Source organism: Idiotropiscis lumnitzeri, chromosome 1 (assembly GCF_059441095.1).
Source record: "Idiotropiscis lumnitzeri isolate Australia: NSW breed Sydney's pygmy pipehorse chromosome 1, RoL_Ilum_1.0, whole genome shotgun sequence".
Classification (NCBI taxonomy): Eukaryota; Metazoa; Chordata; class Actinopteri; order Syngnathiformes; family Syngnathidae; genus Idiotropiscis; species Idiotropiscis lumnitzeri.
This window is the reverse complement of record NC_142391.1, coordinates 13,344,168-13,363,639: the sequence shown is the minus strand read 5'-3', so window position 1 is coordinate 13,363,639 and position 19,472 is coordinate 13,344,168. Positions and strand designations below refer to the sequence as shown.

The 19,472-nt window shown below is 42.2% G+C and overlaps 1 protein-coding gene across 1 annotated transcript in view; it reads left to right on the top strand.

Moving 5' to 3' along the window:
* The first annotated feature begins 10,732 nt into the window (after window positions 1-10,732).
* LOC148343291 (cysteine-rich motor neuron 1 protein) overlaps window positions 10,733-19,472 on the top strand; it is a 32,679-nt gene continuing 23,939 nt past the window's right edge. The window contains exons 1-3 of the mRNA XM_088318355.1: window positions 10,733-11,311; window positions 14,815-14,973; window positions 15,179-15,352. Of these exons, the coding sequence (XP_088174481.1) occupies window positions 11,014-11,311; window positions 14,815-14,973; window positions 15,179-15,352 (631 nt within the window). The 5' untranslated portion in view covers window positions 10,733-11,013. The remainder of the gene's footprint in view (window positions 11,312-14,814; window positions 14,974-15,178; window positions 15,353-19,472) is intronic.

The following is a 19,472-nucleotide window of genomic DNA, read 5'->3' as shown; positions in this document are numbered from 1 at the left end:
TAAAACAGCTGCTAAATGAAACTATAGTCATCAGGTGCATAGAACTAGAAAAATTCAAGCTAGTGTGATATGCATCTTATCTTATAGTCAAGAAAATTCGTATACTAGTAGCATGCAGTCAGACAACAGACTGACTCCGCAGTTGTACTGTCAAAGTATACAGTTTCAGACCGCATTACAGCGAAAGTGACTCTTGAACGCCGGCAGAATAGTAAAGGCCTTTTCACACTGCGCTCGGTTCGCTTGGTGTTCACCGGCCGGCAGCACGGAATGACAACCTGGCTCCAGTGCAAACTTGCCCATATTTGGAGGTGGTTACCTAGCAACCTACAAGGAAGTTGCATTGCTGCTTGTCCTACGTGTTAGTCTCGTGCTGATAGCGTTCTAAAATCACTCAGCCCGCCCCTCTCTTATTGCATGCGCCGTCTGACGTCATCTAAAGTCCGCTTGCAATGTGAAAAAGTCTTGAAGCACAAAAACACTAAGACACTCACTCAATAATGTTGCTGAACCAGCCCGACAACTACACTACGATAGATACGGTATTTTCTAGACATTATTTGAATGCATTTTTTTTCAGTGTGTTGAAAAGTTCAGATCTGTGTTAATATGTGTCATTCCCTTGAAAGCCTGCAAATTATGTACAATTATTTTTTAAATGGAACACAGGTTCTCGATAATACACTTCTCCCACAAGTAACAATGTGCGCATACACCGGACGGCACTGTTGACTACAGATAAAAATAAACTGATTTCTATTTGCATGTTGTTAAAAATTTTGTGTGCACCAAGTTACAGATTGTGTTACAATTAAATGATCTTAACAAGGCATAGTCATCGTGTTTCTACTGTATCTGTGCTCAGGAAAACTTTTCAGCCGACTGCATTTCATTATGAGAAATCCAGATGTGTGTGTTGGCTGCCAGTATGTGTTCACAATGAATGTCTTCAGCTGTGTATGACACCGTTCTTGGCCTCCGTGCACCCAGCTCAGACACACAAATGATGCCTCGGGCAAGACTTTTAGTGGTCTCTCTCTTTTATTGTGTCTTTCTTCCATCTCGCTCGCTTTGTCTTTCTTTCGCTCTCCTCCGCTTACTCTCACTTTTTTTCACCTTCCTGCGTGTGTCACCTCTCAATGTGTTGTCTGATCTTGTTTCAAACTCCCAGTTACTTTGCCCCTCCCATCATGGCGTCGGCTCAAGGTGGGTCTGACCAGTGTGTGTCTAGTCGTGAGAGGGCACGAGGGAGCCGGCTCCAGAAAGTCTGCCTTTATACCAACTTTGACACTGGCTTACACACACACACGCCTACTCACACACACGCGTACACGCACGTTGACGTGCACGCAGCCGGCTTGGCGGGACAGTGATGTTGACTGTCAACTTAGAAATTAGTCTACTTAGTTTCAAAAAGAGTCAGTCAGACAGCAAAATCAAATTAGTCATGTTGTCAGTTATTGTTTTGGAAGCCCAAGAAACTTCTTGTGTGTGCAATTAAGTGTTTTTGTTGTGTTTTACACCAAGATGCGTGTAAGGGACAAAGACTTTTGAGTCTCATTTCAGTCTGGTAGAGACCTTGAGTCTGATTACTGTGCTGAACACATCAATGCAATTTGGACGAAAAGGAGGAGTCATGGCAATAAACAACAAAAAACAACAATTGTTTTTCAAATTTATACACCACAAAATCTCTGTCATGTCAATTAATATATTGTTTTATATTTGGCTCGGTTCTCATGTAACTTGTTTTGCATTGTGACCTAAAAGAAACTCTAGTGGTGCAGGAGTTGTGTCATTCTGCCCTCTATGTAACAAAATATGACATTGCATCCAACAGCGGTCATTTTTTTGTAAACATTACATTTCTTCATGAACTGCAATCGATCATCTTTTTACATTTATTGTAGAGTTGTATGTAAAGTGGCTTTTCTTGGATTATTACCCCTTCGTCCCCCAGGCTGGAAGGTTTCCTGTTGTCAATGGAAAGCAGAGAGTAACATGATCCTCACTAGATTAGATCATGTTTTTTTTTGTTTTTTTTTTAAGAGAGAGGAGGAGAATCCATGCTGGGGTAAAGCAATCCAAGCTTCTTTCTTCTAAGTGACCTCAGCTAGACAGGTCAGTTGTCATGCTTGTTGTTGGGCCGCACTCTGAATCACATCAGACGCAGTTGATGGCCCGCCGTCTAGACAAAGAGCAGAGCCCTTTCCTCGTATTGTTTGTTATTGAAAAAACAGGAAGAGTGTGTGACTAAAAGCCGGTAAAAAAGCCTTGGCCCGTCAGGAATGAAGGCTTCCTTCCTTCATATGTTGCTTGTCATGTGATATGAGTAGAAAGCATATACAATGGGCAGCTTTTTTTTTTTTTATCTGTGTGATGAAATGAGACCGTGCTGAAGTGACGCAATAGCTGCACCTTTTCAATTTAACCACAAGATGGCGGCAGTGAATCATTAGCAGTACGGTGACAGTTCAGTGGCCTGCCACACAATCCTGAGTCTAGGTCTGGCAATTGATAACAATCATAAACAAAGATAACAACTGATAACTAATGATCATCAAATTAATCGATTCTATTATCGACAATTTGAAAAGTGACGAATCGTTTAGAGCCATTGTTTAACTTAAAATTGTCCAAATCCACTGATTTCACCCTCTCAACCGTAAATACTGTATTTTCTGAGTTTCATGAAAGCAGATAGATTATCTTTGTGTTTAATGCTTGTACTTTTAGATCATTTTCTTTGTGCTTCTCAAATAACATTTGTATGCGTCACCAAATTTCATCTGGGAACTGATTTTATGTTCATTTGTATTCAGCTATTTTTCACAGCGTTTAATTAGTGCACACTCAAAGTGAAGCGCCACACACACACACTCCCGTCGTGACCCATATCCACTTTCCTGTTACTCCCGTACAAGCATCCACACGCTGCTGACTAATGATGTCAACTCCCTGTTGGCCTTCGTAAAGGTGAACGAGCTCATAACATTTCTGACATTCCTGCCGCTCACAACGACAGGGGTGAATCCCTATCCCAGACATAACATGAAGCACTGATGATTTTCCCCGAGCAAGGTGGTTGTTTCACCTCAGCGTTTGAGTTAGTGCCACTGTAATTATGTCACGTTTACAGCTGAAACACAGGTTGTGGAATTCCTCTGCCAGCTGGAGGGCCATCTGTAAATGTGGCACCTTTAACCAAAGGAGTTTTTTCGCCCAAAGCCAACAGAAACTACTACAATCATCTACGAACACACACCGGTGAAAGGATACAGAAGAACACTGGATTATTTCTAAGACGACGTCATGTAGAACTTGATTTCTTAAAGTGGAGATAGTGTATTGTGGAAAGTAAATCTTTGTTTATTTGCCCATTTCTGAAAATGCCGTTTCTCGTGGTTCCTTAATTAGCCATTGTCAAGCGACGGCCAGAATTTGTTGCCAGATATGGAAGCAGCGTTGGCACAAATTCTAATTAGCTGACAATATGGCTGAATCAGCAAGCAGTTGCTTTGCATATTTGTCATTTATTTGCAGTTTTAACCCTGAGGGGGAAACATCTCCTCCATGAGAGAGTGTTCTGGAGAGCGTCCAGAAAATAACTTCTGAAATATATATTGAAATAATGTTTAAAAATATATAGAAACGAGTAAATCTTTTTATCAGCAAAGAAAAACACACATCCGCACATCCGCCTGACATTTCTGTGGACAAAATTTAAAATCCGGCCTCCCTGAGTGCAACTGGGTTTTCTTCAGGTTCTGCGGCTTTCTGCCACATTCCAAAAGCACGCATGTTGGGTTGAAGTCAAAATCCAAGAACCACGTACTCGTGTGCAAAAGGCCAGTTTGAAAATGTGGGTTACGTCCGCGTCCTCTTCTCATTGACTGTAACTGTACACCCGAGAGGCTCACTGGTTCAATAGTATAATGATCCCATGGATGAAAGAGGAGATTACACCAGGCAGGTGCTGTGGCGGTTGGACACAAGAGTGCTTCAGAATTCCAATCCATTGAGGAATTCACTATCATCACATAAATTAACAGAATCAAACCACCAAGAGGCAGACTTTGAGACGGGCGGAGCAAGTCGGCCACTTATGAATGTCAAACACGCTGCTTATGTCATCATTTTGCCTCTTCCATCTGTTCCGTCACACTGGTGTTCATCCACTGACCACCAGGGGGAGCCAGACCAGGTTCCTCATTAATCTTTTCTTGTTTTATTTTATTTTATTTTAGTTGCCTCATTTGACTATTTAACTCACTGCCTTTGTGTTTCTTTCTGTGCCCACCAGACGGGAAATGGGCACACTCCCCCCCAATTTATGTGCTTCATCACATTATTGGTTTTTTTTTTTGTTTTGTTTTTTATTGTCTTATTTTTGGTCACTGTGGAATCGAATCGAATCGAATCGAATAGAATAGAATAGAATAGAATTGAATAAAAAGAATTGAATAGAATAGAATTGTCATTTTAAAATCTCATATAGCGTCAACATATTACAAATATATGCCTGTAAAACAATGTCCATGAAGCAGGGAATATAAAAGGGTACTTTTAGCAGTGTGTTATAATTTAAGATAAAATCAAATAAGATAATATAAGATGTAACACTACAATGAATTGTACTGGGTATATATGGGCCATTTTCATATACTGTACAATGTACTTTGGGAACACCTTGGACTGGTCACCAGTCAATCACAAGTTGCATGTAGCCATACAGTCATACCATTTCGACTCACATTCACACATTTTAGAGTCTTAAAATAACCTAACGTGCATGTTTTTGGAATGTGTGAGGAAGCGCGTGAAGTTCATGTAAACGCCACTCTGGAAGATCTCAAAGTCGCGGTGCCAACCCAAACCCCTCGAATGGGTGGCAGACTTCCCTGTGTTGCCAAAATAACTCATAATATTTTATGAAAGTTTTTCCTGATTTGCATGGGAGTATTACTTGTTTCCAATTTGCTACCTTTTGCATGATATCATTTGCTGTCTGGTTTTATTCAACAAGTAGATTTTGTTTGTGTTTAATGATCTTTTCCTGTTCTGGCCTGCTCCACGGTTAACAATGGGGTCTTGTGGTTGTCTTTACACTCAACACCTTTTTTCATGCTCAAATTTGGGCATTCCTTGTATACTTTCTTGGGTCTGGAGGCTGACTCATAATGACTCAGCGAACTTGTCAAAGCAGCAAACCTATGTGAGGTCATTGAAGCCTCGTTTAGCCCTTTACATACATTTTCCCACGCTAGTGGAAGCTGCACAGGAAAACAAGTTCTTTGGAAGCAAAACGTTTTTTTAGAAAGCTCAACAATGCCACAATAAAGTCTACATGATGTTGTATATTTCTTTCCTGCATTTTTATGAAATAAGGTACAACAAGTGTCCTTTCCTAGCCATGATAAATATTTTGGATGTAGATGGATTAAATCTGGAGAATTTCAATCTGAATTTGTCAGGTTAGTGCATTATGAAAATGACAAATAACCAATTTGTTTTTTTTTTAATCAAGAGACTATTAGTGTTTGCCACTTCAAAGCAGTTAATTGGACTCTCATAATCATCACCGCGGCACAAGAGAATAAGACTTTCATATTACTCTAATTCTGAAAAGCATTGAAGTCTAAATCATACACAGAACAACAAAATATTTAATTAAGAGCATTAGTTGAAATAGGGGTCTTATTTTATTCTTATTCACTGCACGTTGAAATTTTTACGGGGGCATCATCTCATTATTTTACTATACGCTGTAATTTACGATACAGGACTCCGGAGATAACCATCTTTACTGTTACATGTAAATCCTGTCTCATTGTTGACAGAAACAGTCAATCCAGTTCACAGATCGCAAATCTTCTCTTTTGTCCTGCGGCCTCAGGCCTGTCGAATGTCTGCGATGGGAGGTGACTGTGAGTTGGAGAAGACAGCTGGAGACCTGATGTGGTCATAAAATTGGGAAAAAAATGTAATTTATGGATTTGCTGCTTTTGTAACATGACCAGTGTTACACAATCGTTATACTTCAGTTTTCTTGAACATGTTTGTTTACATCTCCTTGATTTTCAGATTCAACATTTTCTCACAATATGCTTTTAACACAATCAAATCCTCTCACATTATTTTTCCCGAAGCTGTTTGAAATTTAAAGACAAAAACTCTCTTTTAGTGTTACTAGTAATATTTTAGATACTCATTGAGTTGAGATCTTGCACTATATGATGGCTTAAATTATTGTTCTACCCAAGAAGCTTTTTCATTCATGGGAAGCAAATCAGCCTCTAAGAGTGAGATGTCCGTGAATCTCTCCTGTGTGGGTTTTCTCCGTGAACACCTCATTGGAGCAAATGGTCATTTGTTTACACCGTGGATATTAATAGTCTACACACCCCCTGCTGAAGTTCCAGGTTTTATTTTTTATTGATATTAAAGCAAGGTTACCAAGATAAATGATTTAAAAAATGTTTTCCACAATTTGTGCCCTATGACATAGTAGGTTGATTGAACATTCTAAATTGGCCCTAGGTGTGAGGGTGAGTGCACATGCTTGTTCGTCTTTGTGTGCCCTGCGATTGGCTGGCAACCAGTTCAGGTTGTACCCAACTGCCCGAAGATAGCTCAGATTGGCTCCAGCATGATTCTGATGGTAATAATGAATGGATGGATGGACGTTTACAACTCAAATTTAAAAAAGACATCTTTTTGAGGACAAAGGTAAATGTGAAATAATGTGGTTTTGCAAATGTGCACCCCTGTTATAAATGGTGATGTGGCTGTATGCAAAATTGACCAATCACATTCCCGTCACCTCATTTTAACCCAAAGAATATTCAATATTCAAGTAGTTTTTAATAAAACATAACAAAAAAAATGTAGCATAAGAGGAATTTTTTAAACATATACTGGTCACATATGTCATAATAACAGTGGATTTTTTTTTTTAAGTATTTACCTTGGGGCCATTGTTTTATATCAGAAAAAAAGGAATTCTAACTGCGTCATGTCGACTTTGCATTCAATATATTTTCTCAGTGATTGGTTGACGACCAGTTCGATATGCTCCAACTCACCTGTGACAATAACGAGGACATGCGATGTAGCAAATGAATATATGGATGGACGTGGACAGGCATGACGTGAGATTTTTTTTTTTTTTTTCACAGGGCCCCAAATCCCTGCCGGCACCCCTCCTGGCCATCACAGACTAAAGCTTGTTGAGTCAACCCTGACAGATGTAATCAGGTGTGGTGCATACTGCCCACTTAACATGCCCTCAACACGTCATAGTTGACTCCACGTTCAGCCAAGTGTCACCGTGCTGCTGCCAGTGAGTCTGACAACACCCCATCAGCCACACCTTGAAACACCTCCTCAGCACCAGTGTGACGCTTCTACGCCGTCGGGGTGTACTGTGACTTGGCACTCAGCTGCAACAGGACCAAACGGGGGGAAAAGAGGGGTGGAGGTCACCTAATCTCCATCAGATGGAGCCATGAATGCGGACCACCTGAAGCTGTTTTCACAAGCCTGGATCACATTCAACACACAGGGGAGCTCATCGTTGGAGAGAGTGAACCTGGCGCCCTCACACTGATTTAGTTTTCCCAGAGTTGTGTGACTCACAACATCATTAGCACATGCACACTACAGTTATTCAGAACATGCTAACGCCCAGCTCGACCCAACCTTTCCCCTCTTAGAGCCGAAAGCCCCTCTGCGAGGACGACGCTTATTTTAGAGAGGCCTGTCGAACAGACACTAATCAGGTTTCAATCATGTTGTATTGTTGGCTAATGTCCCTTTGACAGACATCATTTTTTAAATGAAATTGGAAGGGTAGTGAGATGGAAAAGGAGGGACAGGAGGTATGACCTTTCTGTTGGCTAAACATAAACCCATGGCCCATGATAGCAACATGAAGGGCCTCTTACATTCGCCAGCTGGCCCCTATCACCCAAGCAAATAGGTCAGCATGGTCAGGCTGCAATCTCCACATGTCACAGGAAACGGAGGTTCTCCAAGTTCCACATGCGATGTGTCGTCAACCATCAGAGGCTTCTGGCTGCCGCTCGGCCGATGTGACAAGAGCTTTAAGGAGGGATGCAAGGGAGGAGAGGAGGGAGGGGAGTGCCAGAGGACAAGAGCGCGGTTGTGAAGCAAAGGAGCTGATTATTCACACTGCACACCAGCTTTCCTGGATGTTGTGTTTGTGTTGGAGAGGATGGCTCCAAGCAGCTGTGTCATGACACTTTTTTTTCACAATGACATCAGATTAAGATTAGCGATTGAATTAAACACACACGCACACGCACACACATCTTCATGATTCTTACTATTTTGTATCAGTCACTTGATTCCACAATATCTTTCAGTTTCATTCCTATTTCGTGTACTTACATTGACGTTGCAACCTAAGTGTCGTTTGGCTGTACTTTAAAGCATTTTTGAGTACTTTGAAAAGTGCTATAGTTGTATTACTTTTAGTTGTAGTCGTAGTCGTACTGTAGCATCCATCCATTCATGTGAAACATTCTTCCATTCATCCATTATCTGTTCCACTTCTCCTCACTGGTGCTGGAGTTTATCCCAGCCATCTTTGGGCAGTAGGCGGGGTACAGCCTGGACTGGTTGCCAGCCAATCGCAGGGCACACATAGATAAACAACCATCTGCGCTCATAATCACCCAATTTAGAGCATCACAACCTGTTTGTTTTTGGAATGTGGGAGGAATCCAAAGTACTCTGAGAAAACCCACGCAGGCACGGGGACAACATGCAAACTCCGCACCGGAAGACCGGAGCCCGAATCTAACCCTGCACCTCTGAACTGTGAGGCCGACGTCCTAATCAATAGGTCACCGTGGCGCCCACGTTATTAAATGTGCATGAAAAATAATAAAGTTAGCCAATTAAATATAGACAACATTTTATATACGTATGTGAAGTTTAACTATTGCTCTTTTCATTTCTTCAATGTAGATGGCACAGTGACAACAAACCTCCAGATGTGCCCACACACACACACACCATCCATCTGCCAATGTAAGCACACATACACAGTTTCAACAAACACCCAGCGACCTTTAACCGTGCCAAAGCCACCTGCATACACAATCGGACACCAACAAACACAAATAAGCGCTTGTTGGCGCCGCACAAAAGGCATCGCTGTGGAATAATAAGGTCCTGAGAGTGTCTGCCATGTTTGACTGCAAAGCTTTGACAGATTGATGGCTTGTTGTGGGATACTGATAAAGAACAATTTGGCAGGTGGTGACAAGAGTTGGAGGACAGGATATGGCCAGTGAAGGTAGATCCGCATATATAGCACGGTACCCTAGCTTTAAGTGTACCTGCAATGGTTCTGTTTTGTTACTCTTGACTTTGCAAGTTGAGAACAAGTCAATCACAGGGAATATATATATTTAAAAAAAAAACATTCAGACTCACAATCACACTGTCACTGAGCATGAACTAAAGCCTCGCTGCCTGCACTGAAGTCATGAAAATCTATCACTACAATATCAGTGACCATGCATATTTATGAAAATGAAATTCATAATTATATTATATTATTATTTAGTGGCAAGGGATTTTATGATACAGGCAGTGGCGGAGTTACATGGTGGCCATGATCACGCTTTAGCCATCCCAACATGTCGGGGAATGTTTTAGTCGCTGTCATTTTTCGGCCATTTTCATGTGAATGCTATTTTCTTACAACCGTTAATACTCTCCCACAAATTTGTAAAATTAACTGCATATTCATATGACAATTATGTAACTGATCTAAATGTGACCTTTTAAGCAAAGTGAAAATTTTTTCACACCATAGCAACCACCCAACATGTTATTTTCTGACTTCTTTTTTTTCCCCCCGTTTGAAAACACATCTGTACTTTTTACTCCATCGTTCGTCAGACCGGCTCATGATTTTTTAAAACTCCGAAGATGACGACATAAAAAGTTGAGATGAGTGACTGATTGAGTGAGATCATGGGATTTATGGAAAAATAGTGACAGCAGTGACATGGGGGAAAAAACAATATGCAGGAAATTAAGAGAAGCAATAAATACCTCATACACTCCCTTATTTAAGAGATTGTCTTCGATTTGTTGGGGTTGAGTTGTCGTGCGCCAGCCTGAGAACCACGTTGGCAACAAAATAATTCTCATTCTAATGAAATGAACACACACACAAACAATCACTCATATTAGTGTTTTTTAAAATTAATAAAGTCATCATTCACATTAACATACCCAGTGTTTTTGTCTTGTCAGTAAGAGTACAATGTAAGTCAATTCAAGAGTTAAACTTTTTTGTCCACAGACAAAAGTTGTTTGTGCCAGGTGTCGGAGATATTATATGTTATTATTGATAGTCAAACTAAAAAGTGTTATTTTGGTATTACTTGAGTAAAGGAGTCGAATCGTTCTTTAATTGGGTATTTTTTTCTCAAGTATCTGTCATTCTACTTCAGTACATCCTGTGAGTAGTTTCGCCACTTCTGTTAATTTCTCACTTCGTGAGTTCATTGCAAGTTCTTCAGTGTATCATCATCATTGCGCAACAAACACGCGCTTGATGGGCCGCGGTCCTCCCTTCCCTTTTGCTCCATGTGACTGGTCGGTACCGGTGTCACTCAGGGGGAGGGGTGAACCGCTAATTTCTAAATGCCTGCTGTGTCAATTTGGGTCTCAGTTTGCGTCCCCGTGTTGAGGCTGTCAGCAGGCAGCAGGCAGAAGCAGAAGCAGGTCCGACGCGAGTTTTAGAATTCCTGCACGTGTTTCATCACATAAGGCTCTAGGGACGTGAGTTTATATTGCAGCCGTAAAACCTTTTCATTTGGATCGAGGTGCCACTCAAGTGTGGCGGTGAGGGAAGACGGAGTACACAGTAACTTTTTTTGTGTGTGTGTGTGTGCGCCGTGGCTGTTTCATCTTTTGACAAGATTGACAACACGGGATTGTTTTTTGGGTCATTTTCTTTTCTGCAAGATGCTCCTCAAGAGGTCCGTTTTGCTGTTAATTGTTTTGTGTCTGGTTCGGGTGCTCAAGGCGCACACGTGCACGCCGTGCCAGCTCCGGACATGTCCCGCCAAGGCGACACAAGGCTGCGATGGTGGTCGGACCATGGCCAAGGATCCTTGCGGGTGCTGCGATCACTGTGCCCGCCTGGAGTGGGAGCCGTGCGGGGGGGCGGATTGGAGCCTCGGCTACTGTTCCCTGGGGCTGACATGCGCCTCTGTCAACTCTACTGGAGGTGCCGTCATCCCTGAAATCGGGGTCTGTAAATGTGAGTGTTACCTGCATGTCATTTTTCTTATTTGGTTTGGGATTTTCAAACAGTATTTGTTAGATCTGATGGCATATCACAGAGAAATTGGGTCCACCTTTGGGGGTATCATAAATAGCAGTTTGCTTTTGCACCCTTGTCATTTGACTTTAACGATGTGGCTACTTTATAAAGTTAGCATTAATTACAATTACGAGACATTAGACATTTACAACATTAGAAAATTGTGTAAAAGTATACCTGATTGTATCTGTCATTGTGCGGTATCTTGTAACTGTGATGATAACATAAAATTGTTTCAACATACAGTACCTTTTTGGCATTGGAAAAGGTAGAAACAAGCTGGAGTTCAATAATTAGGCAGATGACGCAGAAATGAACTCATGCTGTATCCATTTTGTGACAGTTGTGCCTCAAGTGTGTGCGCTACAATATTTGAATCAGCCAGTCCATTCCTGGCTGTTGTAACTACGATTGTGTGGCCGCTCTGTTTGGAGCGGCTCCACGGCTCGAAAGGGCTCTTCAATGCCAGCAGACTTTCCAGGTTCTATTGCTCTTTCTTTTCTTTGAGTCACTCTAGTGCAGAGCATGACAATATGTTTGGCAAATTGAATTACATGCACTCAAGCCCTGGCAAGTCTTGCTGTTGAAAAACCCAAAAGGTTGTCAACTGAGAGGAGATGAAATTAGAGTAACTGTGCTTGGGAGCGTTTTGAAAGTCGGAGCATTTGTTCTATTGCCAAGCTGAATTACTTGTGGGACGTGCTCATTCTCAGTGGTGTTTGTGTAACTTTGTGCACTTCAAAGCAATGCGTAGGGTGTCATGTTCCTCCACATCCACAACGAATGAAGTAGCAATGGCTTTCCTCTGAGGAACAAGCAACCAGACCCTCCCCTCCTCCACCTGCACTCTCTCCAGCCCCGTGGGGAAGATTGACGAGGACTGACAGCTCTCAGTGCGTCTGCTTCCCTTGACCCAGTCCCTCAATTGTGCCCGATTAAGGGTGGTCGAAGTCAAGGTTCCACAAGAATTACCAGGGGTCACAACCCCCAGGCCATCCTAGGAGACACAGCTCGTGATTGTGCCTCATACTCTTGTTAGGACTCTTGTGTTTGGGGAGCACCTCATCTTTAAATGAGTAGCTTTGGTAAAGCCAGGAGTCCTAATGGCTCCTCTGATTGAGTTGTGGCTCTGGTCCTGTGGCTCCAAGCTTCTTGGAACGTGCTGCTGACCCTCAAGTCACACACACACACACACACACACCCCCACACACACACACACACACGTGCATGGAGCTAGAGGGTCTATGTGGGGGTAAATCAACACCTCCCAATGCGTTTTTCGGGGGCAATAGTAGGCAGGTTGCTGAAGACTGATCCCAGATTTCCCTCCTCAAGCTCCAAAGGTCTTAAAGTGATTAGACCTGCAATCAGCAGTAGGGGGTAAATGTTTCCACTTTCTGATCCCCTACTTTTCTGGCCAGCGTTCTGGGTGGTCACGATGTGTTAGTGTGGAACAGCAAGAATGTTACAGTGCAGGTGTGATGCCTTGCATGTTCCTTGAGTAGCGTGTCCTTTTTATCTGCTATCTTACATCATCTTGACATATTCGAATACAAGATCGTGCTGTTAAAGAGGAGGCTGCCATTGAAATATGTAAAAAATGACCGGGGAAGTGCTTAATTTCATGTTTTCTGAAAGGATAATAAACAGAAATGATTGCATTAGCTTGAGAAAAAATGTTGCTTGTAAATGAAAATAGCACTTCAGATAAATTGTCTACATAGAGTGCAGACAAAATATGCGAGATATGCGAAAGAAATGTAGCCGCTTCCGTTTGCATGCCATGTCTTGAGTATACAACGACATGCTTCAAAGGGTCGTCATCAGGACCTCTTGACTTATCTGTGATCTGACTGTCAGGCAGGTGAAAATCATCAAGTCCTCACTGCTTCACAATTTGTTCGGATGTTCTCGAGTCAAAGTGTTTGCTCCTCCTCCATTTCCTTTGCCCAACTTTGCAAAGGTTCGACCAGAATGGCTGTGTTGCTTGGACGCCATGTCCACTGCCTTCCTTCACATGCCTTTCCTTCTCCATTCCTCTGGTATTATCTAATGTTTCAAAGACTTCCTTTTTAGCTCCCTATCAGCCAGAGGGCCTCTAGAGGTCAGCTTTCTCATCCCGATTGTGGATGCCAAGACAAGCAGACTGAGTGGCTGAGAGAGGGATCCCCCTGGGATGAAGCCACGGGTCTTGGCCAGAGTCATGCCAGGCCAGATTCCAGATAAGCAGGTCAGACTAGACTGTGGTCAGGCAGGCTTTGCATAAACAATGTTCCGTCTTTCATTGACTGTTTGGACTCTAAGTGCCATGAAACAACACAACCCACCCCAATACAGACCGGCACCTTTGTGCCTACCATTTCATAAGAAAACACCTCGCCAGTCACTGGAAAACTTTGGGAAGGAAAAAGTGTTGAGACGAGGATCATTTGAAGGTGAAAGGAAATCAGAGGGAGACATTTGGGTTTGGTTTATTGGAAATATTTCGTTTGCTGGCTGCCTGGGAGAGCTATTAACAGCGCAGACTAACTCAGGTTAAGTAAAGGTAACATGGCCTCCTCATTCAGTCACTCATAGTTCAAGGCTTCATTGCATCTGTCGTCACTCAGGAATCATCAACACAACTCTCCGCAACTTGGGGAAAGAGCTTTTAAATTGTCTTCATAGTCCTGAGTTACTTGAACAAAACAAAAACAACACAATCAATTGGAATTAATGATTCATAGTATTTAAGGCTATTTCTGTTGTGAGTTGCAGAACAAAATGCATCATTCCAACTGTTGAGAGAAGAACGTCAGAGTGTTAAAATAAGCTCAGATCGTGCTTCATCGTGGTTTTAATGAGGCATGGTAGCCACATGCTTGGGAAAGTGTCACACTTTGTCTCATCCTGTTTACTCTGTTGCCATTCTTGCTGATCTTTGACAACTATGAAGAAGGGTAATTTGCTGTATGCAGTCGTGTTTAGTCATGCATTCATAGCAAAGGAACACTATGGCTAATGTTTAGGAGGGCCCTCGCTAATCCTGCCGTTTTGGGTGGTTATTCAGCACTGTGGCTCATCCCGCCGTCATTCCCTCCACGCACTTGTGAAGATTGGTCCAAGTGTGGCTTAGCCTGAATGCTCTCTGCAAGTGGCGTGCCTTGAAAAAGAATGGTATCTGGTGTAATGAGTTTGATGGAAGTGGCCTTGGTGAAGAGGAGGCGTTTCTCAGAAGCAGAAAGGATTCACTCGCTGGGAGTGCCCCATGCTGTGGAACAAAAGCAAGAGAATGGGTTCAATGGCTGAAATAGCGTGGCAAAACAAGGGGTGGGGGTTGGGGGGGGACCCAGATTTATACTTGCCACTTAAGTATATGTTGAGCTATAAAGGGTTGCAACTTACAAAATGGGCCACAAGCAAATTATCACGTCCTTTTCCCACCCCACTCTCATCTGCAGTGCTTCCAGACCATCCAGAGGCCGGCTTGGAAGACGCGCGATGCCCCTTGATGACGGGCTGCGACAGAGAAGGAGGTCAGTGTGTTTGCGACGCCAGACACACCTGCCTGGGATCCTTCACCTACGCAGACCAGGAGACCTGCATGAAGGTCCATTCAGGTGAGCCACCCCCCTCCCATTTCACAGTTAAGTAGGTTTCAAACTAGAGCCATAATAGTCTATGAGGTCCTAATCCTCAACAGATGTTGCTCGGATGTGACTAACGCCACTTCGATATCGTAGTGATGACACACACGTTAAGACTTTTGGTTTCTTGTGACTCATCGATGACTGTTGTGCTCCTCCGTGGCTGGGGTGCATCCAGAGGGTCGGAAGCAAGAGCCCCGGGAAAGACACAGGCAGAAGTATGTGGGACCGGCCAACCCAGCCTGCATGTTCTCTGGATGTAACCTGACCACTGGCGGCTGTGTGTGCGAGTCTCAGAGCTGCAGCCACCACTTTGCTTACATCAACCGCAGCCAGTGCCAGGAAGCCGCAGGTAACCTTCAGATTGTGCTGACAACAAAAGCAACAATGGACCTGCATTGTTACTCCGCATGAATCAGTGTTAGAATACACACTGTGATATAGTTTAATGGCAGAGAAGAGTGCAGTATAGTCAGACAGGAGGTTGCTTTATTAGTTTTTGTTCAAACCCATTGAGGAGAGACATTTGTGCAATAAACTCCATGAACTCTGACATCTCGAGGCAGCAGAGGGCAATGAATGTCCTTTAGCGTGATGCCACACACAAACACAAAAGACACATGTGCCAGCCCGCCACAAGGTTTTGTGGGAATCCGTTTTTGCGTAATCCTCACTAACCAGCAAACAAAAAGAATCAACGCTAACGTTTGCCGTGTACTCGAGGCACAAAACGGGAATATGTTGCGGTGTGAATAGAAGCGGTACGGGTATTTATACTTGAAAATATTCTCATGTCGGATGAGCAACAGGGCATTGGCTGTGGAGTACAGCGGAGGCTTAGAGTAAAGACAAAACAAACCTTTATTTTGTGACTCACAGTTCACAGTGGTTGTTTGTTCCCCCAGGAATTTATGTTCATCAAACGCACCATCATTAAAACCTGTTGTGACAATGAAAGAACTTTCATCCCAAAGCCCAACTGTTGACAGTTTCAAATCACACCAGTGAAAAGGGTAAACAACATTTTGCAGCAGTTTATCACCTCCGAACACACACACACGCACACACACACACTTTTATGGCCTCTCATTAAGAGGCAAATGTGCTTCCTTGCAGCTCCGTATCGAATAGCCGACTGTATGTGCGCATTTGAACCTCTGTGTCTGTGTTTGTGCACGTGTCTGTGTGTGATAATTATCTAGTCTGTTGCTGCGCCCCGGCCAGACATTTTGCTTTGTCTGCCATCAAGAGGTACTTCCTCCTCACAGCTGCACCAGAATCTCATAGTTGAAAGTCTGCTTACTCGCGCTTCGGAGCTTGTTTTAAGAGCAAAGAAATATATCCGAAAGGCAGTATTTTTTTTCTCCCTCAAAATTATTGCATTGATTGATAACTTGAGATAACTCCATCGTAATGATTATTGTTCGGGAAATACGGTATTCATCTCAAGTGTACCAAAGATTAAGTAATGCAAAGGAACAGGCCAGACAAGGTTCCCAGCATCTACTTTCCACCACTTTGTTTGGTCTGTCAGTCATTCTGCTCTGCAATTGTCTGGCACCTCGAGCAAGGTCTACGCTGCCTATTGCCCCAAAAGTCAGCTGGGATAATTCTGGAGCTCAATTGTATGAAGTATAAAATGGATGGATGTTGTCAGACTGCCTACAAAAACTGTATTGCAGCTGGTTGCTTATACCAGAAGTTCCCAACTGTTACTGAGCCAAGGTACATATTTTACACCAAACAACAATTTCACAAAAGGGCATAAAGTATCTTGTTTCACTTTATTCATAAATTTACTTTCTGCACAAACTGGGCCTAATAAACACATAACTATCCCATTATAAGAATTGCAACAGGTGGATACACAGATGAATTGAATTTTGTGCCATCTTGTGGAAGGCAAACTAACGGTTCTGCTTGTCATAATACGTCACTGGCATAGATTAACAATTACACAAACGTGCTTAAAACGAACTGAAATCAAAAGATCTGGTCATTACTTCCAAGTGTCTTTTACTGGATTTCTGCTGCAACCTTGTTCTCCACTGAATTACAATTTTCTGATGTAATGTGCCTGCAAACATTTGATCCGAGGCTACATGGTGAGCAGACACTTCCTTACGTCCGGGACATAAAAGGACATGATTGGGAGGGTGCAGGCAGAAACTGCAAGATAAGGAATCTCGAGTGAAGGAAAACAAATTTATTGAGGTTTTTCTGTCAGGTCCGTCGCTTAAGAGGGTTGTGTTGGGTCATTTTACACTCAAGGAGAGTTGATGTGTAATTCCTGATAAGGCCCTTGACTGCTATTTAGAAGGAATTCCCCTTCCTTTTTCTTGCTGATATAAATAAGCACAATGTTTAGAGGAGTCATACATTTGGCTGCATATAATAATAGAGCCTTATCAGTCTCTCACAGAAAGCAGTATGAGAAAGCGTACACTCAAAAGCAGCAACACACTGATAGAATCCCATTTGGATTTTCAAGTTAGTTATTCAGATTGAATACCCTGACCGTTATAGATTTCATATTTAACTATAATGTGGAGCATTATCTTTACACTCACCGGACACAAATTACATCACACCTTGTAACGACAACTACAGTACATCAATCAAACAATGGTAAACAATAGAAGATAGCGACATTAAAATCTGAATTTAGAAAGATCTTAAGGCTTGCCTGTGATTGACATGATAACAGAAGTCATTGGAAAAAATGTAATCCTTCGAGCATCACTTTTCTCTGCTTTAGTGTTTCGTTTTCCAAAATATTCATCCCAAAAATAAAAAATTTAGGAAAAATGCAGCCATATTGCAGAAAGACGCAAATTTAGTTGACGCCGAGGCTTTGCACATACCCACGGGAAATCATACAAGGCATGTGATTCCCAGCATGACGAAACATCAGCAAATAATGTTAATGTTTTTTGTCTTAAGACAGCTTACTTTAACTAGAATCCCACGTTGCATTTTATCAAAAGGTCTTGGTTGATGTTATTGTGCAAAGCAAAAGTTCACAGCATAATAAAGACGTAAATCCCCCAATAAAAAAATTTCAAATAACAATTTTTAAATAAATAAATAGTCAACATCTACCTGACGGTTTTTCACTTTTCGTGGGGGTTCTGGTCCCCATTAACTGTGAAAAATGTGGGATAGAACCACACTGCATCGTACTGAGACATGTTTCTAATATTTCACTGCTCTCGTTTAGCTCAAGATAATACAGCCATGCAAACTGTAACTACAATAAACATCCATCCATCCATTTTCCATGCAGCTTGTCCTCATTATGTTCACAGGGTCACATACTGACTAGCACATTTTCACTCTCACATTCACACCTATGTAGTTAACCGAACCTGCATGTTTTCGAATTGTGGGAGTAAGTGGACAAAATTCAACCAAGCACAGGAAGATCATGCAAACTCTGCACAGGAAAGCCTGAGCTGAGATTCAAACTCATAATATCTCGACTGTAAAGCAGGTGTGCAACTTATTCTCCACACAATAGAAATGTTCAAAATGTAAACTAAATTGAGCATTATTGTCTAAGTTCTTATTTGGGGATTGAATAAGATGGTGGGTTTTATTTTGCTGTGGTGTGACTATATATCAAACAGCAAATAATTTAGTAGTTAAAAGGGAAGTAAACAACTTCCTTTCAGCTAAGCCGTTATTGGTCAGATGGATTGCGTCTGGTTGGTAGAGTTGCTCAGGATCAGCATGGTACAGTATGTTGTCTTTTCTTCTTAAATGTTCTGCATCCGCTTTTTTTCTCTGTTTAGTTTCTGACAACTGTGTGGTAGAAGCCAAAAGACTGCTATGATACTTCTCTTTCTCCCCCCAATACAATTTAAAAGGCTCCTAACCATTTAAAATGTTAAATTTTATTAGTAAATTGTTAACCGCTTCATCTCGAGTTACAAGAATTTAAACGTGCATTAGGAAAAAGTTCCTTTTGTTGATAACGGTAATAATCCATCCTTCCATGTTGTGTACTGCTTATCCTCACAGGGGTTGCGTCATTAAATACTGTTTGCCATAAGGGGACTACTTGAACCAATAAATTTGCTAGCAACAAACTTGTAAATATGAAGAACAGTTTTATCTGTTTACCTGGTACCAGTAGTTATGTCACCATGATCTGATTCGTTAAGTTTCCAATTTGTTGGGCACACAAAGACACACAAACACTCGCGCTCCCAATCACACGTAGGGGCAATTCAGTGTCCAATCAACCTACCATGCATGTTTTTGGAATGTGGGAGGCAACTGGAGTACCCGGAGAAAAGCCAGTGTTGGCGGTTATAATCTCCAAATAATGTGCAGAAAGGCCTGTTGCAGGTGATGCACAGACTATCATATCCACAAGCTTCTTGCCACCGTCTCAATTTCCTCACAAAGCATCCTGCTCTGTGGGCCTCACACTTGCTCGCACACACAGCAAACAATGCCAAGTCTCC